Source organism: Terrapene carolina, unplaced genomic scaffold (assembly GCF_002925995.2).
Source record: "Terrapene carolina triunguis isolate 2854851 unplaced genomic scaffold, T_m_triunguis-2.0 Scaffold189, whole genome shotgun sequence".
NCBI classification, from domain to species: domain Eukaryota; kingdom Metazoa; phylum Chordata; order Testudines; family Emydidae; genus Terrapene; species Terrapene triunguis.
The window spans coordinates 6,017,805-6,043,235 of record NW_020664540.1 but is presented as its reverse complement, the minus strand read 5'-3'; the positions used below and the strand labels follow the sequence as shown (position 1 = coordinate 6,043,235).

The following is a 25,431-nucleotide window of genomic DNA, read 5'->3' as shown; positions in this document are numbered from 1 at the left end:
CGTCATTTGTCTAGTGCTCAGCAAAAAAACATGGGCCAGCGTGTGTTCCTGGTCTCTAGCAATTCCATTTCACAGTAGCGACAAGATCATCTAGGTGGTAGGTTCAGGGGAAGTTATTGGAGTTGTCTGCTGGTTAATCAGTTGGCCTTCCTATTAACATAGCCTCAGGCACTCAGAATTGCACAACTACTTTTATATTGTACATCCAGAACAGGTGTCCATTGGGAGGGCAAGAACAACAGTCTGATTGTGGGGACTCTACATTTTTGTACCATTAACTGGCTGTAATGTCTCCACCATGTGATACTCATGTTTGATTGCCAGTTTCAGTCTCTCCTCCTTTGCTGGGCTATGTCACATCAAGCGCTCAGGCCTATTATATGGAGTGTTACTGACAGGCTCTGCAGGGAGCCCTTGCCAGTCCTCTGCTGCCACAGCGCTGCTGGCTATAATGTGGAGGTGTGAAGGGGATGATAAAACTGGCAGAAAGAGAGTCCTGCTGGCTCTGAGAACTCCTTGTGCCCAGGAGAGCGACAGAGGAGAACGCGTCCCTCTTGCCTCTCGTCTGGGGACACGTAGGGCTGTGCTGTCTAAATAAAATGCTTGCTGTTCCTAAATCAGTTCCATCGCTTCACTCATTTCTAAGCTTGTACTTGAATCGGGCTCCATGCGATAATGCCTCTCTCAAGCATCTTGGCAAATTGCCCATCTTCAAGAAGTTCCTGGTCTTCAGGCAGGACTTTCTGGGATGTTGACTGTCTTGTGACTGAATTGTTTAATGCCTCCTTTGTGCACTGTATCTAGCGTGCTGAAGAAGCAGTGTTTTAATACTTTATGGCAGTGTGCAGTGGCCGCAGGCCAAGTAATGAGAAATCAGTGTGAACACATGAGACTTATGGTTAGAACCTGGCACGTAAGGTAGAGCTTTGCATGATTTCTTAGGGATGCTGATGGAGGGGGCTTCCCTTCCTCTTTACAATGTTGCTAGCTGTCTTGTACCTGTGTTGACCTTGACACCCGCTGTGATGGGAGGGACTGTATTATATGCATTGCCCTCTGACAGAATTTGCAATTACCTAGTAGCACACTGTGCTTCAGAAACAGATTCTCCACTGCTGCTTTATGCAGGGAGAAGTAGCTCTAGAGAGGCACCCTCTCCCTCCTTTTATTGCTGAAAATGGGGAGACCTGCTGCGCGAAGGCTCATCATTTTAATAAAGGCTCATTTCCTTCAACCTTTTGACTATTTATTTTTCCCCTCTCCTCCCCCCAGAAATTGGGTATTGAGAAAACTGACCCTGGGACATTGACGGATGAAGAGAGAAAAAAATTTGTGAGATTGGATATCGATCCCGCCACCATAACATGGCAAAGAGGTACCAGAACAATAGACAGCTGAACTGACGGATATGACAAATGTGTGAAAAGAGGCGTTGTCAACGTACAGAGAGCTGTGTTTGCTGGCAAAACGTGGGGGTCTGACATTGTGCATGCTCAGTAGGCTAGATTCACCCTTTGGGCTCTTATTTCAGTCTCAGTCCTAGAGCAGCTGACACAGATGGCTTGAATCTTGATGTGCTTAGGTGAGATTTAGTTAATTGCTATAAAGCTGTATTTCAGACTTTTCCAGTAGCTCAGTGAGAGAATACAAAGATTGGCAGCCCTGGTTAGCTGTCTAGTCTTCCCCACGCTGAGAAGAAGGGAAGTCCTTAAGAGCGCCGCCCTGGCACTTGGGAGAACCAGGTTCACTTCCGTGCTCTGACACCAACTTCCTGTGTGACCATGGGCAAGTTGCTTGGGGCCAGATTCCCAAAGTTGTCTTGCACATGGGTGTTGTGAGGATAAATGCATTAAAGACTGTGAGGTGCTCAGATACTATACTGGTAAGTCCCTAGGGTAGATATGGTACTATTACTTCCTTACGGAACTCCAACAGGGCTTTCAGCTTCAGCCTTCGCATTACCGATGAGTGGGTCAGGTCCTCAGCTCACTATGGTAATCTACACCAGCTGTGAAGCTGCCCCACTGCCTCTTATTTTTCCTGTCTCAATCCATTAATTTCACTTCTTTGATCTGTGCTAGCTGTGTGGTAGAATTTAATCCGGTCATTCCGTTAGCAGATTTTAAACCTTTTCATTGGCTGATTTCACTACTATCCTAGTTGGTTCAGTTACAGCTGCCAGCGAGAAATGATATCTGATTAATTAAAACAGTGATTTTTAATGTCAGAAACAGCATTGTTTGGACCTTTACTCCCTCTAGAATAGCTTGGAACAGATGGCTTAACTCTCTGTATTTAATTATTTATTGCAAGAAATGTTTGAGTAACAGTAATTCAGCCTGAATAACTCTTTTCTGAAGTGAATGTTAAACTTCTTCTGTCTGTGGCATCCCATTAAGAAAATAATGTTGTCTCTTGAGCATTTAAATTGTAGTTCGAACCACAGTGGATAAAAATCATGATTTAAATAACTATAAAGTCTTTGTTTTTTTACAAAATTTATTTTAAAATTTTAATTTTTTTTAAAAAAATCAGATTTTTTAAATTTTCGTGTTTCTAGTTCTTCATTTTCTTCCCATTTTATAGCCTTACAATGCTGAAGTGTGTTTTTTATACTTGTTTCTTTAAGTAGGCCTTGTCAACACACACATGTTGTAATGCTTTTACTATACTGGTCTAGCTGAGCATGCTTATAGCAGTCTACTTTATTCCACTTCTTGTACAGGAAAAGGCTATAGTAATATAAGGTACCTTTATACTGGTATTACTGGATCCACATTAGTGCTTGTTTTGGTATAACCATCACGGTTAAAAAACAAAAATCACATACACCCCTAGCCGAAATAGTTATACCAACAAAAATCTGTATGTAGATCAGGCCTTGGTAGAAATAGTGTCTGTGTAAAATCTGAAATTCTACTGCAGTTAGGAACTAAGAAGTTTCATTATCTATGCTAAAAAGGCAAGTCCAGAAACTCATTAACATCCTACTGGGAGAACAATACAAATTCAATCACAAAATTAACAAGCAAACATCCTGTGCTATATTTGCAACCTACCCTATTTTCTGAGGTATTGAACTTCCATAAGTCTAAGAAAGCTGAAATGCTTTGAATAAGTTAATTATTTGTTGTTGTTTTTTAAAATCCAACACTCAGGTGCCTAAATATGGATTTAGGAGCCTATTTTTTTTTTTTTAAATTGGCCTATCTATATACCAAAATTTGACAGCATCAATGTATTGAAAGTCTAAATTGACTTTTCATTTTTTTAACACTGAAGCAATTTTGCTTTATGTTCACAAACAGTATACACCACTCAGTTTTTAATAAAAATACAAATGTAGATCCTGATGTTGTAAACACCTTATTCACTTGCTTAACTTTAAGCACACAAGTCATTTGAAGTCAATCGAGTGTGTGTGAGTAGAGCTATGTGCTTGTTTGCTGATTTAATTTTTAGTGTTTTGGTTTTTTACCTATGGCAGTTCTGTAATCTACAAATAAGGTACCCTACCAATAGCGACAGGTTTTTAAAAAATGCATTTATAAGTTATTTTCTTATAAACTTTATATTAAGATTGCATTACAAATTTTCAATTTAGTTTTTACAAAGGCTTTACAAAATTTTAAATAAATTTTAAATCACTCACTGGTTCAATCCCCCAAAATAATCATACTTAGCATTTACATAACAATACCTAGCTGTTCTGTAGCACTTTTCATCCATACATCTCAAAGTGCTTTACAAAGGAGGTTGGTATCCTTATCCCTATTTTACAGATGGGGAAACTGAGGCACGAAGAAGTGAAATGACTTGCCCAAAGTCTCCCAGCAAGCCAGTGGCAGAACTGGGAATAGAATCCAGGTATCCTGAGTTCCCGTCTGGTGCTCTATTCAATAGGTGACACTGCCCCTTTTATATAGCACTTTACATCTTCAAATCTCTGTACAGATATTGCACCCTTCCTCTACCCTGTGAGTTCACTGGAAATAACCATTAGCCCAACTTCAGTGACAGTAGCTGACTGTCCTTATTTTACAGGTGGGGGAAATTGAAATAGAAAGGCAGAACAATGGAGCTAAGATTAAAATTCAGGACTTTCTACCTCACAAATCCATGCCCATTCTATAGGAGATGTTTCTAAAACCAGTGTGATTAAAGATCCCAAGTTGTGTCCAAATTCATGTTTGCAGTCCAAACCCCTGTAGTCAGGAGTAGAGTCCTTTGGGATGTATTGTAGGAATGCACTTTGCAAATATAGCTGAGTAGTCAGCAACAGACAGAGGTTCGTGCTTTCCTAGTGCTTTAAAAATATGATCCCTTTGGTCTGTGCAGCAGGCTGGTTAGAATTTTACTAGCAAAAGCAAACCAAAAGTTATTTATTGGACTAATTTATTTTGATTTCTTTGATTGAATCCAGAGATTATCCTATATCTCTCAGCAATGGGGAGTGAAATGTGTTCTCATATCTGGCTCCCAGAACTTAAGGGCACTGACATAATTGGCAATATACTGTGAAGCATTTAAACTTACAAGCAGTTGGCTGGAAATAAGATGTCTGTAGCGAATATTTGAATGAATATTTCTCACACCCAGTTCTATTACGAAATGCAGAAAAAAAGAACTGTCCGATACTAAAACTGTAGTGTCTGAGCGTTTCTTTACGCAGTTCTTTGTGGGTTCTTATTTCTCTCTCTCATCCATTAGTATTTTCCCAATCTCTTGTTGTTGCCTAATGGGGATGAGACAGCCAGAGGGACAATGTCAAGCTACCTTTAGAGAGGAGGGATGGTCCTGTGGCTAAGGGACTGGGCTGTGACTTTGATTGTGGATTTGATTCCTAGCTCTGCCACACAGTCTTTGTGTAACCTTGGGCAAATCACTTTAGCTTTCTCTGCTTCATTTCCACCTGTAAAATGGGGTGGCAGTGTTGCCTAGTGGATAGAACACTGGACCAGTAGTCAGGAGACTTGAATGTCTGTTCCTGGCTCTGCCACTGGCTTGCTGGGTGACCATGGACAAGTCACTTTGCCTCTCTGTGCCTCAGTTTCCCATGTGTAAAATGGGGACTCTACTGACCTCCTTTGTAAATGTTTTGAGATGTAGGGATGAGAAGCACGATGTAAGAGCTAGATTTTATTAATATTTGATTATAATACTGCTGTTCCCTTTGTCTTGTGTGTGTAAATTGCAAGCTATATAGGCAGGGGATCGTCTCTTACTATGTGTTTGCACAGCACCTAATTCAATGGGCCCCTGATCTCGGTTGTGACCTCTAGGCGCTACCATAATACAAATAAGATGTAGTAATAACTTGTAAAAGGGCTTTAAGATCTGTGGATTTAAGCGTTATGTGTATTTAGTAGTAGTAGTATTTTAGTTTAAAAAGAGTATTGTCCTTTTCATCACTACCCCTTCTCTAGTGGTGATGTCAATGTTCTGAGCAATAGCATGGATATTTCAAAGTTTGAAATCACACGTATTAGCTTAATGTGGTGGTTTCTTTTTTACTCTCTGCAATCCCCCCCTGCAGTGATGGACACAAATGACAGGTTCCTGAGGAAGATCACTATTGGACAGTCTCCAACAGAGAAAGGCTTCACGCGAACGGTAACTGCTTCCTGGCTCTTGGGCCATTTAACCCTTTGAGAAGCATGCAAGAGAAAAACAGTCCCTGAATAAAATTGTAATGTTCACCTCTCTGAGCGTTTCTTCCCCTAGGAATTAAACATGCATTGTGCCGTCTCCCTGTTCAAATGAAGGTGAGAGGATTTGAAGCAGAGCCCCTAGCAGTGTTAAAATTCCCACCCCAAATCCTCCCGCATTTGGTTTTAAAGTTTGGTCACCAAAAAAGTCCTTTCCTGAATGTTGGTTTCATGGTGGACTGGAATGATTAGTGTAGACCTAAAACCAAAACCATGCGGAAATACATTTTATTTAGTGCAGCAATAACCATTTACAGCTGTTCCAGGGACTTTGTTTCTTATAGAGACTACCAGAGTTTTTTCACATGCTGCAGCATTGAGACCAATTACTTAGATTGCTCTTTAAAATACATTCTAGCCTGAAACTTTATACTTGATTTCTGATGCTAAATTACTAACTAGCTTGTGTGCCTAGAGAAATACATTTTCATATGATATTAGTAGAATAATGTGGTGCCTGTGCATTTTTCTTTAAAATGAAGAAAAATCCTAATTAAACACAGTGAACTTTAAGCACTCTTAGTTGTGATACTATCGATCTGTTTCTTTTAAAATGACAAAAATATATTTCCAAGAATTCAATGCAGCTAAAATTTCTGCTTAGCAGCCCTGACACTTCTTTTGCTTCCTCTTTTTGTTTGTTTGTTTTTGGTTTTGTTTGGGGTTTTTTTTGTCTTTTACAGGCCCAGTTTGACATCACGGTGGCAAGTGAAATTATGGCAGTCTTGGCACTCACTGATGGACTAGCGGATATGAGAAGACGATTGGGCAAAATGGTGGTAGCCTCTAGCAAGAAAGGAGAGCCAGTGACTACAGATGATCTTGTAAGAGAGCCATATAATCGCTACATCCCTAAATGTAAAACTCTCCCTGTTGCAAGTAAAAGTCCTCTGATGTAAAACATAAGAAGATGTTTCCACATAGAAGGGATTGTAGGCTATTGAAAACTAGGATGAAATCCTGATCTCATTCACTTCAATTTGAGTTTTGACTTCAATGAGGCTCAAATTTCATCCTGGGGGGGGGAGGAGAGTGAGTGGGTGGGGGTGTGTGTGTGTGTCTGTTAGTTAGTTATCTCCTGTATGTCAAGATGAGGCTTCAGCCCTAAGAATTAATGGGGAAATATGCAATGGCAAAAAATGCTATGATTAAGGTGAATCCTACAAAAATGCAGCCATTCGTAAGTGAGTACAGGGTGTCCAGAAAACAGCCTTGTGAAAAAAATAAAAAATAGTCCACTATTTCCCATTAAAAAGAACACTCGCTGTCCATTGCCTAACACTGTCCCTTTGACACCCAACTGAGCCTACATAGTAATTGCTGAATTTGGCACAATATCTTTCAAAAGCCTCGTTTGCCGAAGACAACAATCAGCACAATAGTGAGATGCTCGGAAATGTTTGTTTATTTCACCTTGTTTGGAGTGAGCCCTTTCAGAAAACTGGGCCCCCATATGAAATGTACCAATAAAAAAATCCACCCACTGGGCCAATATCCCAAACTAGAAACTGTCACAAATATCTCAATACTAAGGCTTCTCCCACCCATCCTGCCCCACTTTAAATCTTGGTGGAATAGTCACTTTGCAGGGTGACCAAAAATTCAGCAGATTTGGGCTCTGCAGATGAACAATTAAGCTAAGGGTACGTCCAGACTACCCGCCGTATCGGCGGGTAGCGATCGGTTTATCTGGAATCGATATATCGCATCTTGTTAAAACGTGATATATCGATCCCCGAACGCACTCCCCGTCGATTCTGGAACTCCACCGGAACGAGTGGCGGTAGCGGAGTCGACGGGGGAGCCGCGGCCGTCGATTCTGCGCCGTGAGGACGGGAGGTAAGTCGGAATAAGATGTGTCAACTTCAGCTACGGTATTCCCGTAGCTGAAGTTGCGTATCTTACATCAGCATCCCCCCCCCAGTGTAGACCAAGCCTAAGTTCCAAAACTGGGGGCCTTTTATTGAAAATGCCCTGGTTGAGGCTTTCAAAGTCCACTAGGGCATTTAGCCACACAGTGTCCATTGAAAGGAATGGGAGCAGAGTGACAAATCCACTAATCAGCTTTTCAAATCTCAACTCCTGCCCCCAAGACCTTCCCAGTTAAACAGGCCTGGCTAGCTCAGAACCTCAGGGAGGGGAGACAGACGTTCTTGTTACACAGGCAGACAGCACTTTGTCAGGGAGGTGCTTTAATACTGGTTGGAGTTTGGGTAAAATCAGTCTTGAATTATAATTGTTCTTTACCTAATTGTTGCAGAGTAGGGGGATCTCATCAAATCTAACTCACTGCTTCTCTTGGCCATTCGAGTGTTTTCCCATACATTTGGCAGCCTCAGTCTCACAAGCTAATGCAGTAAAGACCCCCCCATGCCCCTCCATAGTCCTTACACAGGCAAAATTCTAGCTGACTCAATGAGAGCCTTGTCTGCCCAGGCCCTTCAGACATGGCACAGACAGCAGCAATGATATCACTGTTCTGTCTGGAAGTCTGAGAAAGTTAGGAAGAAATTTTGGAGCAAAACTTAATGGCTACAAGTTCCTTGTAGGATATAAAGACAGTTGAGGGGTTTGGAAGAATAGTTAGAACTGTTGAAGGGTTCACTGAAATATATAGCAGTCCAGTATCATTAATATTGTTTTGCAGTTTTTCATTATTTTCTTCTGGAGCTGGGTAAAATTAAAATTAATCTATTAAACGCGAACAAAACCTTCTCAGAGTGAGATTGAAACAGGAATTAAATGAACCAGTATGTTATTTTTTTTAATAATTGCAAATTCTCCTTGTGTATAATTGAATACTATAATCCAGCTGAGAATAAAATTGTCTCAGTGAAAGAGCCCGGAAGGTTCAGGGGACTGATGGTGGATCTTAGTTCACTTGTTCAAATCCAGTCGTTGGTGGTAGTGACTTAAAATTGTTACTGCCAGGGCTGTGTAGTTGTCTCAGTTCAGTTCCTAGTGGACTGGTGTCAGTCACAAAAGCGCCCTCTCCAATGACTCTAATACAGGGGTGGGCAAACTACAGCCCACGAGCTGGATCCGGCCCGTCAGGGCTTTGGATCCGGCCCACGGGATTGCCAGCCCCGTGCCACTCCCAAAAGCGGCTGGCACCTGTGGGCCCTGGGGAAGTGGGGGGGCAGAGGGCTCCGCATGCTGCCCTCGCCTGCAGGCACCGCCTCCCGCAGCTCCCATTGGCCGGGAACGGAGAACTGCGGCCAATGGGAGCTTCGGGGGAGGTACCCGCAGGCGAGGGCAGTGCGCGGAGCCTTCTGCCTCCGCCCCACCCCCTTCCGAGGGGCTGCAGGGATGTGGTGCCGGCCACTTCCGGGAGCGGGGCCAGGGCAGGCAGGGAGCCTGCCTCACCGCTGCCACCCCAAGCTGCTCAAGGTAAGTGGCACCGGGCCGGAGCCCACACCCCGAATCTCTGCCCTGAGCCCCTTGCTGCACCCCGCACCCTTCCTGCACCCCAACCCCCTGCCCTGAGCCCCCTGCCACACCCCTCCTGCACCCCAATCCCCTGCCTTACCCCGCACCCTTCCAGCACCCCAACCCCTTGCCCTGAGCCCCTTCCTGCACCCCGCACCCACTTCCACACCCCAACCCCCTGCCACAGCCCTACATTCATGGCCCTGCATGCAATTTCCCCACCCAGATGTGGCCCTCGGGCCAAAAAGTTTGCCCACCCCTGCTCTAATAGATGGGGAATGTGCATGAAGATAAGATCACTCACTCCCCCTTTGCAGGCATCAGAAGCATTGAGGCTCCAGGGTGGAACGGTGAGCTACTGCTGCCCATGCTGAGCCTATTCTGTGGATAAATAGAGGACTTCAGCCTCCAGTGAGGACAATTGGGCACTTCTCACAAGCACCAAAATTCACTTTAAAAAATTGTTTCTGCCAGACAGACCTGGCCAGAATGTGGCAGTTGGATGCATTAGTTCTGAGACCAGTAAATATAAATTTAGATACTAAAATGAAAAAAAAAATACAGTAAAGACATTGAGATTTTTTTTTTTTGTTAATCCTTAAATGGGATTAGATACCATCAATGAAAGGAAATAATACTGCTATTGAAAGCTGAGGCAGTTAGCACAATACACTGTTTCCACGTGAGTGTCTTATTCATACTGCAGCGATCTCCCCCCTGTTTCATGACCAGAGCGTGTAGCATTCTTCAGTGAGCCACACTGAATCATGAAACTGGTACATCAGTAAGTGCTGCTAGCTCTGTTCTTTGAAGGATCACCGTGATGGAGGAAGAGCCTGGGTGTTGACTAGGAATTTCAGAATGGTACGAACGCAGCCTTAGTAGACCTTGGGAATTGATGTTCTGTTCTCCTTTGTTCCCTTAGGGAGTGACTGGTGCGCTGGCTGTCTTAATGAAAGATGCAGTTAAGCCAAACCTCATGCAGACGTTAGAGGTGAGCAGAACACTCCTTCATTGACCGCTTCTGTATGTACATTCGCTAGACTGGTAAATTCAAAATGAAGCCTGGGAAAAGCTGATTTAAATTGCAAAGCTTTAATTTCTTTTGATGCCTGTAAAAATGGATCTGCCTCTCCCGTTCGTTCTTTCAAGCAGCAGTTGGGGGATACGAAGTGTTTCTGGGTTTTTTGCTTTGTTTTGTTTTTTAATTAAAGGGAGGAAATTTTGTCCAGGGGAAGGGCGCTTGTCCCCATGTGCTTTGGGGCTGCTGGAAGGAACTCTCATGCCAACTCCCAGTGACTCGATCTCTTCCCTCCTCCCCATGCTTGGCACAAGTTTCTCCAGCAGGATTTTTATAAAGGGGGCTGTGATTTGGGGGAGGAGAGGAGCAGATGTGAGGCCTATGACCTCACGTCCCGTCTGAATACCTGCTAGTTGTTACGGTGGAGCAAGGGGGGCTAGAGTAAGGGGATCAAGGAAGTGCAGCTTCCTCTCCTTTGCTGAAAGCAATGGGGAGCTCCCTTTTCTTTCCCTGGCAGGGATCAAGGAAGTAGCAGCGTCCCCTGCAGCTCCCCCTCCTCCTTAGCTGGTGCACCGAGAGGCACCCCACCCCCCAGTTTCTGTCTCCTTTCACCACTGAGTAGAGTGCAAGATGATGATGATTTATCTGTATGTTTTCTCTCACCCCCATCCACTTGCTACATTTTACCCCACCCATCCCCACCCACAGTTTGAGTAAATAAATAACTGAGCATTCTTCTTCGAGTGATGGGTCCTGTTGTATTCCACTGTGGGTTACGCATGTGCTTGGAGCTGGGGAATTTGAAAGTCATGTCCATTGGTCCGTGCATGTGCCCTGGCTCACCTCGTGCCTTGGATCGAGAGGATAAAGGGCAGGGCAGGGTGGACCGATCACCTCTCCGGTTCCTTCTCATCACCACCTGGTCCGGGTCGGAACTGCTCTGCGTCTGTAGCATCAGTCTCGTCCCTTAAAATATGATTTAGCTCGGTAAATAGTTTTAGCATTTTGTACAGTTCGTAGTTTTAGTGTTTTCATAGTTCTAGTGTTAGATTAATCGTTGGGGGACCCCCCATACCCTGTACTGGGATTGGTCTATCCCAGGACTCCAGGCTTCACACTGCGCTTGTTGCCCACGATCATCTTGATCAGCGATGACCACCAACACCACATTGTAATGAGGTGCAGTATCTGCCGCTCCTTTCCCATCCATACCCAAGAAGGGTGGGAACTCCACCTCCAAAAATACCTTATGGAATCAGCCATGAGCCCTCAGTCGGACCCAGGCCAGGGAACCTCCCTGTACATTGGTCTGACTCAGCAAGGAGTGAACCTCCTGCTGCTAAATGCTACACTGGTGCCGGAGAATCTGCCTCCATAGAACCCCCTAGTGGGATCTTCTCAGGATATGTGTGAGACTAAGTCTTCCTCAAAATACACTTCAAAGAAGTCAGACTGGGCTCTGAGCAAGCCCAGCACTTTAGCCCAAGAGAACTTAGTGTGTCCTAAGTCCCAGAGGCTTGACAAGAAAGCCCATAAACATCAAGCTCCATTCATTTCCTTCATTTCCTTACCCTACATCTCCTCCGCCACCCAAAACACTTATACCACCTTGGGACCAACTTCCTCATTTAGCTCTGAGCCACTGGCACCCTGTGACATGGTAGCATGCACGTCACCCTTTCAACCCTTCCTACTGGCTATATTGGGGGCCCTGGAACCGGGCACCCCCCACGCAAAGTCGGTGAGGTCTGCTAGAGAGTCGCTGCTTTCCTCCCCTGGAAGGAGGCACTCAGATCCTTCCGAAGAGGAAGAGCAAGACACACCAGATTCGGCGGTTCCGCCAGAGCCAGCAAGCCTGCCATCATCATCTCCAGAGGAAGCGGTAACCTCTATGTCTCCCCCTCCCCGATGAGTTCAGGCAGTTCCAGGATTATCTTGGAAGAGGATTATCCCGTGGAAGAGGTTCAGGAATTCCAGCACAAACTCCTGGACATCCTCTACCCATCTGGATCCAACAAAATAGCGCTCCCCGTTAATGAGGCTATAATGGAGTCAGCTAGGGTTGTTTGGCACACATCCACTACCTGCGCTCCCACCCCCAAGAGGGCTGAAAAATGCTATTATGTGCCAGCCAAAGGGTCTGAGTTTTTGTTTTCTCACTCCTCTCCCAATTCTTTGGTAGTCCAAGCAGCTTCCGAAAGGGCTAGACAGCAACACCCCCAATCTACCCCTGTTGACAAAGAAGGTATATCTAGACCTACTGGAGAGAAAGGTCTTTCCGTCTTCTAGCCGCCAGTTGAAGATAGCCAACTATCAGGCACTACTGGCCAAATATGACTTTTTGAACTGCTCCAAGTTGGTGGAGTTCACTGACAGTCTTCCACAACAGGACAGAGCTTGTTTCCAGGCACTGATAGACGAAGGAAAAGTGGTAGTGAAGACCGCTCTCCAATATGCGGTCTATGCCACGGACACCTCCTCTAGAGCCTTTATCCCCTCAGTCGGAGGCACGAGGTGAGCCGAGGCGCATGCGTGGGCCAACGGACACCGCTTTCAAATTCTCCAGGTGCATGGTGCACATGTGTAACCCATGATGGAATAAAGATAGGGGCCACGTATCTTGAAGAAGCTCCAGTTACTGGTAAGTAACCTCTCTGCGTGAGGAGGGCTGGAGAGGACTTAACTAGAGCCAGTCACCATGGTGCCTGAATCACCCAGAAAGAGTCATTTCCTTACCACTCTTCCCCTTTACCTACACAACCTCTTTACACCCACATGCACGTGTACCCAGAGAGTGTCTGCATTGCGTCTGGGAGCCCAGGTCCATAGACTTGTGGTGATGGGACGTAAGAGCCCACGCTCCAGTCTGAGCCACTATAGCTACACAGCTATTTTTAGCGCACTAGCATGACCGAGGCTGGGAGGCTTGCTCCCAGCTGCAGTATAGACATACCCCCAGAGACCAGGAGCCTCCATGATGGTGCATTCTCTACTTGCTAGGTTCAACTCCTACATTTTCTAAACAAAAACTAGTGCAGATTTATGGTGCTTGGAGCTGGGAGATAGAAGATGCAGCCCAGTCTAGTGACTAACGCACTGGTCTGGGAATGGGGATTCCTGAGGTATGTCTACACTGCAATTAGACGCCTGCGGCTGGCAAGTGCCAGTTGACTCGGGCTCGCAGGGCTTGGGCTCGCAGACTGTTTAATTGCAGTGTAGACATTTGGGTTTGGGCTACAGCCTGAGCTCTGGGACCCTCCCACTTTGCAGGGTCCTAGAGCCCGGGCTCCACCGTGAGCCTGAACATCTACACTGCAATTAAACAGCCCCTTAAGCCAAGCCCTGCAAGCCCGAGTCAACTGGCACTGGCCAGCCACGGGGTTTTAATTGCAATGTAGACATACCATTGGGTTCTAATCCCAGCTCTGTGATTAGCATGCTGCATGATCTGAGGCCCAGATTTTTTGGAGCCTAAATCAGTTTCAGAAAGGAATTAGGTACTTAGGAGCCTAAATCCCATTGACAGATCTGGGCCTCAGTGACTTGCCAAGGTCATGCAGCAAGTCAGCAGCACAGCTGGGATTAGAACCCAGGAGTCCCCTTTGCCAGACCTTTGCTTCAGTCCCTAGACTGCATTACCCTTTCTGTCTCCCAGCCCTGAGCAGAATAAATCTGTTATTTTGTTTGGAAAATGTAAGAATTGTACCTGAGCTCAGCAGCACCTAAATACCTTTAAAAATGTGGGCCTTAATCTCTCTCTGCCTGAGTTTTTCTGTCTGTAATACGTGGACGATATAATGTTTGTGAAACGTTTTGAGCGCCTCAGACGGAAGGTGCTACAGAAGTGCAAAGTATTGTTATAAATTTAGCCATCTCTTTCCTGGGAAGATTAATATCTCCACTTCTGCAGATTATTAAAATCCTGTTTGCTTCAGATTCTTACTACTGGGAATGAACGTTTGATCAGAAGGCTTTAAGAACTGCTGTTTGCCACAAGTGTATTTTTCTCAACCTCAAATGCTGTGGCCCTTAGCCTTGCAAAGTTTCAGAAGGTAACTGAATCTTCTCTTTTTTGTGTTTTCCTGCCCTCTCTCTCTTCCAGGGGACTCCAGTGTTCGTTCATGCTGGACCTTTTGCCAACATCGCACATGGCAACTCATCCGTCCTGGCAGATAAAATTGCACTGAAGCTCGTGGGTCAGGAAGGCTTTGTTGGTAAATTTATATGTTTGCTGTCTTTCCTCTTGGAAAAGAGACTTAAAAAAAACCCCAAAAATAACCCACAACTCTGCCCACCATTTTAATGCGCTCTTTATTCCGTCTACAGTAACAGAAGCAGGTTTCGGAGCAGACATTGGCATGGAAAAGTTTTTCAACATTAAGTGCCGGTATTCTGGCCTCCGGCCCCACGTGGTTGTGTTGGTTGCCACTGTCAGAGCTCTGAAAATGCATGGAGGAGGACCCACTGTGAGTACTAGGCAATGCTTTCTGTAGGCCCAAGGGACAATTCTTGTTATAAATGAATCCTTTTGAAGTCCTGTGTGTAGCTAGAGGTAAAAGCGGGCTAAGATCCTGACTTCCATGGATTTCACTGCGGCCAGGATTTCACCCCTGGGGATATGTCTGGCTCATTAATCCACACTTTGTTTTGTATCTGACTCTTGCAAACTCGATTCTGTGGGGGTTTTTAAGCCCTGCTGTTCCAGAACAACTCAGCTGCCTCAGCGGGTGCTGAGCGGAGAGGCACTTTTGCAATTATTTCCAATAGAGGAGCCTTCTGTCAGGCTTTGTTTTCTGGCCTTCCATAGACTCTACTCGCCACTTGATTTGGTGAAGCAATCTGGCAGCTGTGGCTCCCTCTGGTGGCCAAATCCCTGTTACACTGTCTTGTTTGCCCGTATGGTTTCTGAGGACGCTACCAAATAACACTGTGGTACGTGCTCTCCCTGTGGTATGGAGATGAAGCCTTTGTCCCAAAGAGCTCTCAAAGCAAAGTTCTCCTAGGAACTGGAAACCTCCACCCACATTGGTAGCGAATCTAGAATTTTGCAGTTGTCAGCCCTCGCCTGCCTCCTCCCCTCTTGGTCCTTTCTGCCTTCCACCTGTGTCTCCTTCTGCTCCCGCATAGTCTTTTCCCCAGTCCATTATCCCCTGTAGCCTTCGTCTCCGCCCTGGAGCCTTCCCAGGTCTGAGAAGCTAAAATGATTGTTAGCAAAGTGAATCACATTTGGGTGTTGTTTTCCCAGCCTGGACTGTAGAGTTGTATATCCTTTTACTAACGAGCTCTTGTGTGTGCCACTGGCTCTTTGGACAATCTGTCGTGTGCATGCTTTTGTTTTGAGACTGTCAGTAGTAAACGTTAATAATGTATCCCTGAAGACTGTACATGATTTTGTTTGGTACATTAGAGATGCATGCCCTGCTTGTTTTATTATTGTAATGAAGTCTCTGCACTCTAGGACATCTCTGTCACATCCGGGATATGTAATCTCTGCAATATCTTTGTATTAAAAAAAAGATGAGCGAGTGTTATGAAGAAAGGCGACTGCAGATTAGGGTCTAATTCTTAACCTGAAATGAGATACAACTCAGTGCAAATTGCTAGCATTCATAGGAGTCTCTTGGGTTTCTTGCAGGTCACTGCTGGGGTACCCTTACCAAAGGAATACATTGAAGAGGTAATTCTGATCATTATAAATCCAATTGTTGCCATTGGCTAACCAGCTGCTTTAATTGTCATGCAATGCACGACCAATAACTAGTGTGCATCACTTCTGCTGCTGTCAGAGTATTTCGTATCTTAGCCTGTAATGTTTCATTTTTATGATGACAGTTTGGCTGTGCCCTCTCAAGCAGTTATCGTAATTGACCTAGTCAGTGTTCAGAGCTTTTGGTTTCTCCTGAGCTCATGTAATTGTCCAAGTGCTCAATTTTTTTTTTTCATGGTAATATCCATTCTGTTGCCTATGACCCCTTCAGTGCTGGAGCCGTGTATAGATTAATTGCCTTGCTGAAACACTGTCACTTCAACTATTCAGGGTTTCTGTGTAATTACTCCTTTCACAGACTTTCTTAGCATCAGAGGATTATTGTTTTTGCAAGTGTGGGAGGGAAATAGGTTAAAGTCATAACTCTACATGGATGCATTTGTATACTTGGCTAATTCGCATGGCCCCTGTGTAATACTGAGGCTCACGTCTTCGCTTGTGGAACTTCTATGTGAATTCCCCTTTGCACAACTAGTAATCAAATGGCCAGCATCCCATCCTGATAACCTGAAACACTGCAAATGTAAATATGCATAAACCCAAAGCTGTTAACACAAACTTCAAAGTGTCACGAAATTCAGTGTTAATGACATTCAACACTTCACAAGAATGTGTCATGGATGAAAATGAGGCTTTACTGTAGGCGTTATTGAGCTTCTGTCTCTGCTTATGCAGGGAATGGATTAAAAGGAAATCAAGGACTTCAGAGACTTGATTCCTTCCACCTTTGGTTGGCAGCTGAAACTAACTGAAGTTATCTTAAGCTGTTAAGCTAGTAATAATTCTTTGATTTCATTGTTCTGGTTAGAAATGATCATTCCTTTATCATTATTAGTTCCATCTGCTATTAAAGTCATAGATTCCTGGTCGAAGTTTCACTGCTCCTCACAAATTGTATCTCGTTTCTCACTTTTATCGTTACAGAATCTTCAGCTCTTGGCATTAGGTTGTAGTAACTTAGGCAAACAAATCCAGAATGCCCGGACCTTTGGCACTCCCGTAGTAGTGGCTGTCAATGCTTTCAAGTAAGTGAGACTAGTAGTCAGAGCTGTGTTTGCAGCCATTCCACAAGTGTGAAGTGCCAGTATTCTGAAATGTTACTTTTTCTTGCTTTCTATACAACTAATGTATAAACTGCTACCAACTAATATCTTGCATTGAACAAAATTGTCTGATAAATATTATTGAGAGCTCCTTTGTCAGTCTCTTAAATTCTTTCCCTAGTTTTAATCTTGATAAAATAGGATTGTTAATTATTGAGCCAATAATTTTCATTCTTGCCAGCCAAATGATTGTGATCGGAAGATGCTTCTGGTGTCCTGAAGATTAAGTACATAATAGTCTCTGTATGGGGGGAGGGATAGCTCAGTGGTTTGAGCATTGGCCTGCTAAACCCAGGGTTGTGAATTCAATCCTTGAGAGGGCCATTTAGGGAACTGGGGTAAAAATCTGTCTGGGGATTGGTCCTGCTTTGAGCAGGGGGTTGGACTAGATGACCTCCTGAGGTCCCTTCCAATCCTGATATTCTATGATTCTATGTTGTAGCTATTGTCCCTTTTTATACAAGCAACAAAGCTTTGAACTGGTATTAAATTGATTCCAGTTGCAGATTGTAGCCAGTCTGAAACTGAGTAATCAGCTAAGGATTTGCCACCCTAAGTGAATAGTTTCTGATATGTAGCACAATATCATTTTTTGCGTCTAAGAGAAGTGCATTATATCCATCCAATCTCCGTCCATAGACCAACAGTGGTATTAGCTTTCATGGTAGTCTCTTGCTTCCTAGCACAAGAATTATGCTGGTGACGCTGACCTCTATATAGGACAGGAACAGCTGAAAATACAGGATGCTGCTCTGTCGGTCATAGATTTCTGTATAGACTGCAGGAGTTGGGGAGAGAGCTGGCTGTGCTGCTGTGGACCGGCTTCTTTCACAGAGATAGTGGAGGCCTGTATGAAAATCTCTCCTGACTGTTACAGAGGGTCTGCTGGTTTCTAGGATTGCTTTGTTCAGCATTTTAGGATATTTTGGAGGGAAAGATATATGCTGTATGTTTAAAACAGGCAAACAAATGGTCTGAGTCCTACATGTGAATACATTGTCATCTTTACAGATCTGATACAGAGGCTGAGCTGCAACTGGTCATTCAACTAGCAAAAGAAGCGGGGGCGTATGATGCGGTGAAGTGCACTCACTGGGCAGAGGGGGGGAAAGGAGCTGTTGCTCTGGCTCGGGCCGTCCAGAGAGCCTCACAGGAACCGAGTAACTTCAAGTTTCTCTACAATGTGGAGGTGAGAACATGCCTTGACCCCAGGGGAGAGCTCATGTGACTTTAACAGAAATGTTTGAGGACGTTACGGATTAGAATTACAGACATGCTTTGTGGTCTGTGATACTTCACGGAAGTGCATTGTATCCATTTGTTGGAGTTGCCTAGATTTAGTTGCTCTTAAGTCAGTGGTTTTCAACCTGTGGTCTGTGGACCCCCCTGGGGGTCGGCATACTATGTCTAAGATTTCCAAAGGGGTCCGCACCGCCATTTGAAATTTTTTTAGGGATGTGCAAATGTAAAAAGGTTGAAAACAACTGCTCTAAGTAGCCGAAGATCACCCTAAAATCTGAGACTTCCCTTGGATCCTAGATCTTTTGAGTCTGGGCAGTGAATTGTAAAGTCTCTTTCCTTGCGTTTTGGACAACTGAGTGGAACTCCGAGTGTGAAGCACGTCTACTGTCGGCAACCATGGAGCAGGGCAGTGGGGGTGTTTACTCCTCAGACTTAGATGCATTTTCCAGGCCATAGACTGAAATGAAGAGACCAGGAGAGATGTTTTGCTCCACTTATGATCTTTCTTAGAACTTCAGAATGTGCCTCTTGCTTTGCATGGGGTGGAGCTCAGTGAAATCTGCCTGCCTGACCACAGAACAAATACGTGATCAATTTATTTTATATCCAAGGACGAATTTGATTTGAACTCTATTGTCTCGAGTCCGCAGAGTAATCAAATAATCATTTAATGTCTCACAAGGATTGAAACTCATCTGTTCTAAATACATGGAAGCTAAGTGATACGTTAAAAATACTGCAAGTAACTGGGAATGTGGTTTATAAATAGAGTTGATGGATGTTTCAAGTAATTCTAAGATTGTTACAGATGTAATGTGCTCTTGTAGTTCAGTTTTCGTCCACACCTTCCCCATTCTGGAGTTTTCTGTATCTCTTCTAAGAATATGGAGGACATCTCCATGTTCTACTTGCTTTTAATCCTTCATTTCCCATTTTCCCCTTGATGCTTTGCATTGCAATTAATGACTTACTAGCCAAGGAGAGACCCATGCGTTCTTCAGCCAAAAGGAGGGTAACTTCCTGGATGTCAGTATGTCATGGGCATGGGGGACAGAGTGAAGGAAGGAAGGAAAAGGTAAGGGGACATGCTTACATACACACTGGAGAGCCACCCCAGAAACACTGATTTGATGATAATTTCATATTTAAAGTACACATGTCCCTCCCCCCACTTTGTTGTGGGCGAGTGGGTGCTGCACTGACCTCAGTTTTTGGCGTGCCCAGCCGGACGCACTTTTAAAGGGGTCTGATTATCAGAAAATGCCAAGTAGCAACCCCGTGAAAATCATGCCTCTTAAGCTGTCTTGAGTTGGGCACCAAAATCACTCATCACTTTTGGAAAAACTTGACTGATGTGCCAAAGTTTGATGCTTTTATTGAAAGCCAGTGCCAGATATTCATGCTAAAGTTTCACAGTGCTCCAGTGAGAGTGACTAAATGGTCCATGAGCCTGGCTTATACATCTTCCAGTCATTCTCTCCAAATCTAGTGTCAAACACTAACCACCAGGTTCTGGCTTGAACATGTCTGACTTCCTCTATAGCAGAGAGACAAGGTGGGTGAGGTAATATCTTTTACTGGTCCAACTTCTGTTGGTGAGAAAGACAAGCTTTTGAGCTTACACAGAGCTCTTCTTCAGGTCTTCCTCTGTAGCAGACAGCTGTCTAAGGGCCTAGTGAAATGCTATGTTATATTTTTGAATCAATTTGTTCACCTTAACAGATGCTGAGTTTCCTTCCTTATCCTCTCTTACATGCTGTTTGTTTCCCTGAGTACCTAGAAGTGCTTTGGACTTTCTTTCAAAAGTTACCTTTCCCTCCCCCCGCCCCCCCGTAAGTGTTTCACTGTTGTAACCAGGTTGGATGGTTAACATGTAAGCTCAGCTTAAAGAATGTTTACGCATATTTTCTTGCTTCTGGTGACAATAAATGAGTCTTGTTTGTCCTACTGTCAAAAGAAACCGCTGTAATGTGATTAAGTGAAACCTGTTTTGAAAACCCTCAAATTATTGTAGAGCTCTATAGATCTGCAAATAGAAATTGTTGTAATAGCTGCAGGTTGCGCATCCCTTGACATGTTACAGGACTGAAGAGCTTCTGTGATGTGACAGCCCTTGATAGACTGGCCATCATTGACTTGTTTCTTTTTTCTAGCTCCCAGTTGTAGAGAAGATCAGAATTATTGCACAGCAGATTTATGGGGCAGAGGACATTGAGCTATCTCCAGAGGCAGAGCAGAAAGTTGTAGTGTACACTAAGCAGGTGAGTTCTCCAGGTCATTGTTGCCCATTGTCTTTCCCCCTTTAAAACATCTGCACTAAACAGTTGTGTTTTTAAAATGTGAATTCCGTATATGAAGAGCCGTGTCCGTGCTAATCAAACCGTGCACCTACAGACTGGAGCCATTGGGCACAGCTACTGGGAAAAGGGTGTTGTTCTGGGTAGGAACTTACCCTGATTGAAACACTGCCTCGCCCGACATTTTAAGTCATGTCACCATCCTAGCTGGTCTCTCTTTCCCCTTCTGTAATAGGGCACTGGTGATAATTCCATCCCTTGCAGCTAGGCTATGAGAGTTCATGTCTGTAAAGGGTTTGGAAGCTGAGTGCTGTGCAGATGCTAGGTGTTTTCTCGGTGTCTGGCGTGTTTTGAATGACTTCTCTTTTGGAGAACCTTCTTTTGTGCAATTATTTGTATGGCTGCTCCGTTTTCATATTTCTTACATATCCCTTTATATTCTACAGACCATTCATATCATAGCCGTGTAATTGCTGGTTCCTCACACCCTGCAATTATATTGATCAGATAATCTAAAGACTTCAGATGGGCTGAGAACTTTAATTTTGAGCTGTTAAAATCAAAATGAATTAAGAAAAAACAACAACACAAAAACGCTCAGTTACATATTGGATTCCTACAAAAGCATTAACCTCTTCTCTGATTGGATCTGGCCATGACAACGTTTGTTTTTTCCTTAGTTACTGGAGAGAAGAGGAATGGTGATACTGTCAAATCAGTTCTGTATCTCTCAGGTTGTAGGAAAAGCAGTTACTGAGAGATGAGATGGTCTGTTAATCCAAAGAATGGCAGAACCAAGCAGATTACATAGATGAAAGTTTTTTATTTTTGCACTTTACAAATGATCTTTTTTTTTCCCCTTCTTGTTTCCCCAGGGATTTGGAAATCTGCCTATCTGCATGGCTAAAACTCACCTGTCGTTGTCTCATGACCCAGAGAAGAAAGGCGTGCCTACAGGCTTTATCTTGCCTATTCGAGACATCAGGGCCAGTGTAGGTGCTGGATTCCTGTATCCGTTGGTAGGAACGGTAAGTGTCATAGTTAAAACCTCAGCTCCATAAAGGAAAAACGTTTGGAAAAAATGCGTGTGCATTCCAGTGGTTTGAATCAGTGGTTCTTGCAGGTATCCTACAAGAGGGAACTCTGCATCCCATACATCTTATCGATGTAGATTTACAGAGTGTAGTAATAGTGTGTCAATGTAGTGCTCCCAATGGAGTGTCTGTACAATGCGCTGGATGCCCTTGATAGTTTTTTTTAAAATATGCTAAAATAAACAGACCCCCTCAGTTCCTTCAAATAATTCCAATATCCAGCAGCAACATAAATGCGGCTGATTAATTGACCTTACGCGTGGTCCCTGAGGCCTGGTCTATACCAACGCTGTAAGTTGATTTAACTTACACAAGTTATGTAACTTAAATCGACGTAGCTTAGATCGACTTAAAGCGGTGTCTACACCGCACTATGTTGATGGGAGAGTGCTCTCCCATCGACTTACCGCATTTTCACCAGACCCACTAAATCGATGCTGCTGCATCAATTGCAGTGGCACCAATTCAGCCAGTAGTGAAGGCAAGTCCAGTTCCACACCTAGCCCTAACCAGTGCCAATTTCTTCATGAGCCAGGGCAAAAAGGGAGGGCCACACAACTTGCCATGTGACTAACACTTCCTCTCCAGATCTGCACCCCAGGGTTTGAGTTCTCAGGGGCCTAACAGAGAATTCCCTGCTAGCTGTCCCATCTTACGTTGAAAGGGCTTTGGGTAATTAGTGTCTGTCCAGCACAGCACCTGCATATACCACTGATAGAACACCAGTCACTCCTTTTCCGTAATATTACAGAGGTAATTTAGTCTGTTTAGAAGTAGCACTCAATGTGCACTATACAGTCAGTGATGCAATGGGATATTTATTACTTTCCTTGTTATGATTGTGATTGAAGGAATGTTAATTACAGCAAAGACTCCCAGAATAACACTGGCCTTGAACAAGCTACTTAACTTCCCTGAGCATCCCTGTCTGCAGAATGGGGATAATACTTAGTTCACAAGCGTGTTCTGTGGCTTGGAGTTTCTAACTGTAAAGTGCCTTGAAATTCTGTAGCTAAAGGCTCTGTATAGCTGCAGAGAATTAGTTAAAAAACTACTTGAATGCATCAAAAGCAAGGTAAGCTCCTCCTCCTGCTTTGCAGTAAACAGTTGATTCATACTCTATTGCTGCTGCTGATACTAAGAAGTAAACCAAATGGGGAGCACAAGGCAATGAGGAAGCAAGCTCCATTTGCCAAATAAAGGACAAAAATCAATTGGGAAAGTTCATAACCATTTCATTGAAAGGGGAAGGTCCAAGTGCTACAGGAAAGTCAATAGCATTTCAACTCCCCAATTTAAGGAAGCAATATATTTGATAGCGAGATGCACATTTCAACTGCCCCTTACTGTAAAGTCAATTATCAGATATAAATAGGAAAATACAGGTTGTAGGACAAAAGAGTCTTTAACATCTTTACCTAATTTTGAAGTGGTAGTGTTTGTAATTTAAAAACTTGAGTCTTGTATTGCCAGAAGCTGGGAGTGGACAACAGGAGATGGCTCGTTGGACAACAGAGGGTTAGATCATTCGATGATTGCCTGTTCTGTTCATTCCCTCTGAAGCACCTGGCATTGGCCACTGTCATAAGACAGGATACTGGGCTAGCTGAATGATTGGTCTGACCCAGTATGGCCATTCCTATGTTCTTACCTGTAGCCAACAGCAGCTTGCTTCCTGTAACCCTAAAACCATATGAACTTAAAAGAAGAAAAAAGTGCATGCGCTCAGAAGTCCAGGGTTGCTTTGTCAAGGTGGACTATCACTGACAAAGTAGTACTGTTTGTGCAAATATCAGTAAGACTATTAATGCAGTTTTTATCTCCAGAGACCTGAGCTCAAATCTAGCCTGGGTCAGAAGTGAAATGAATTTGGTCTTTATCTGATATTTGTCCACATTGTAAAATCACAATATAATTTGGCAAAAGGGTCCATTCACTCTGGTTAGTAGAGACCAGAATAGCTAGGGTGGGGAAGGTCAGGATGAATGTGTATTACTAGAGTTGTAGAGGGAGACTTGCGTTATGCTTGCCAGCACTGTGCCAAATTGCTATTATCATTCTTGAGTACTGAAATCCCCCTTTCAAATGTAACACTAGTGCTCTTAGACTTGACTTTAATACAGTTGAAATGATGAGTAGTGCTTTAGATCTGTGGGTTTGAATCTTAATCACTTCATTGTAACTAGATTTTGTTGTGTTTGAGGAAATCTTAAAAAATTAAATTATTGATTTTTAACACCGAGTAGAAGAGGAAACAAAGTCAGTTAGTCATGACGAGCAAGGAATTGCCTGCCTCCCTAAACAGCTGAATGTTCCTTTTAAATCCATGCTTAAAAAAAAAAGCATCTATTTAACTAGAAACAAACAGTCCCTGACGTTAAAAAAAAAAAAAAAAACCCTGGAAAATGAGTTTTAAGTATCCTGAAAGAGTAATATTGTTACCATTGCTCAGACCTTCCGTGCTTAGTCGTTAATGAGAATTCACATAATTCTTCATGGCTCAGGCACGCTCAACAATTTGATTCCTAGAGCATCTTGAAGGTTATTGATCCCCAGTGGCATAGTTGCTACTTACAGACATGGAAACAGTGTTGGTGCCATGTGAACAAAGTTAAATCACAGGCATTGTGTTTAGTTTTCTCAGACTTGAGCTGCATCTAATCCATTAAATTAGATTCAGTCACTGCCTCCAAATTGGTTGGTTTGTTTGAAGGGGGGGAAAAAAGAGCAATAAAAACCACATAGACGTGGGGAAGTGGCATCATCAGCTGGAGATGACCATGGTCGGAACAGGATCCAATGAGAAATCTGATGGGATCACCACCCTAAATGGCTGATGTAAACAGTGCAGAGTGAAAGGGAGCTACAGACAATCATGTCCAAGGAAATAACATCAGCGTTAAAGGAGCGCCTGAAAATCTGGATGGGAGGAATCTAGTGCTGTTTGGGCAGATGCCGGTAGAAGACTTATTAAATGTAAAAAGCAACAGAGGGTCCTGTGGCACCTTTAAGACTAACAGAAGTATTGGGAGCATAAACTTTCGTGGGTAAGAACCTCACTTCTTCAGATGCAAGTTATTAAATGTAGTTTCTGAGTGGATAGGGCATGGAGAGTGTTATCCCTTCTTGCTGCAAGTGGTAACTGTCCAAGAACCAAATGCTGCATTCGTTGATTGAACAAGAAGAACGTGGCAGTGTAAATATTTCTAAATTACCCATGATGAAGGAATTAGTCATGTCTCACTTAAATAATCTCAGTCATCTTTAAAAAGAGCGCTTTGTGTTTGGGACCCGATGAAAGAAATGGAGCCCTTTCCCATCATTAGTTACATTCATTGCAAACAACACAGAATTTAATCCAATGACTTTTGGAGAGTTTTAAATGTTGGTGAACCACGGGGTTACGTATCTTAGATCAGATGTATGAGAGAGGGATGTTTTCAGAAATTAAAACCAAATAGAGCCGGCTTGTTCTCCCATAGCGTCAGGACTGCAAAGTCAGTCCTGCTTTCCAAATGTCGAAAGTACTTTTTATGGGCAAGACATTAACTCTAACTCTAATAGACACAATCACATCAGGATTAATAGGAGATTTATGATTATAGCCCTGACCCTGCAACCAGGGCCGGCTCTAGGCACCAGCAAAACAAGCTGGTGCTTGGGGCGGCACATTTTTAGGGGCGGTATGGCCGGCGCCAGAATGCCGCCCCTAAAAATGTGCCCCGGCCGCCCTAGCTCACCTCCGCTGCTGCTGCCGCTCACGCGCCGCT

The 25,431-nt window shown here is 43.8% G+C and overlaps 1 protein-coding gene across 1 annotated transcript in view; it reads left to right on the top strand.

The window, feature by feature from the left end:
• MTHFD1 (methylenetetrahydrofolate dehydrogenase, cyclohydrolase and formyltetrahydrofolate synthetase 1) overlaps window positions 1-25,431 on the top strand; it is a 72,638-nt gene that overhangs the window by 39,861 nt on the left and 7,346 nt on the right. The window contains exons 16-26 of the mRNA XM_026654220.2: window positions 1,273-1,375; window positions 5,537-5,613; window positions 6,392-6,532; window positions 10,063-10,131; window positions 14,261-14,372; window positions 14,485-14,624; window positions 15,794-15,835; window positions 16,850-16,950; window positions 18,040-18,217; window positions 20,424-20,531; window positions 21,443-21,595. Coding sequence (XP_026510005.1) covers window positions 1,273-1,375; window positions 5,537-5,613; window positions 6,392-6,532; window positions 10,063-10,131; window positions 14,261-14,372; window positions 14,485-14,624; window positions 15,794-15,835; window positions 16,850-16,950; window positions 18,040-18,217; window positions 20,424-20,531; window positions 21,443-21,595 — 1,224 coding nt within the window. The remainder of the gene's footprint in view (window positions 1-1,272; window positions 1,376-5,536; window positions 5,614-6,391; window positions 6,533-10,062; window positions 10,132-14,260; window positions 14,373-14,484; window positions 14,625-15,793; window positions 15,836-16,849; window positions 16,951-18,039; window positions 18,218-20,423; window positions 20,532-21,442; window positions 21,596-25,431) is intronic.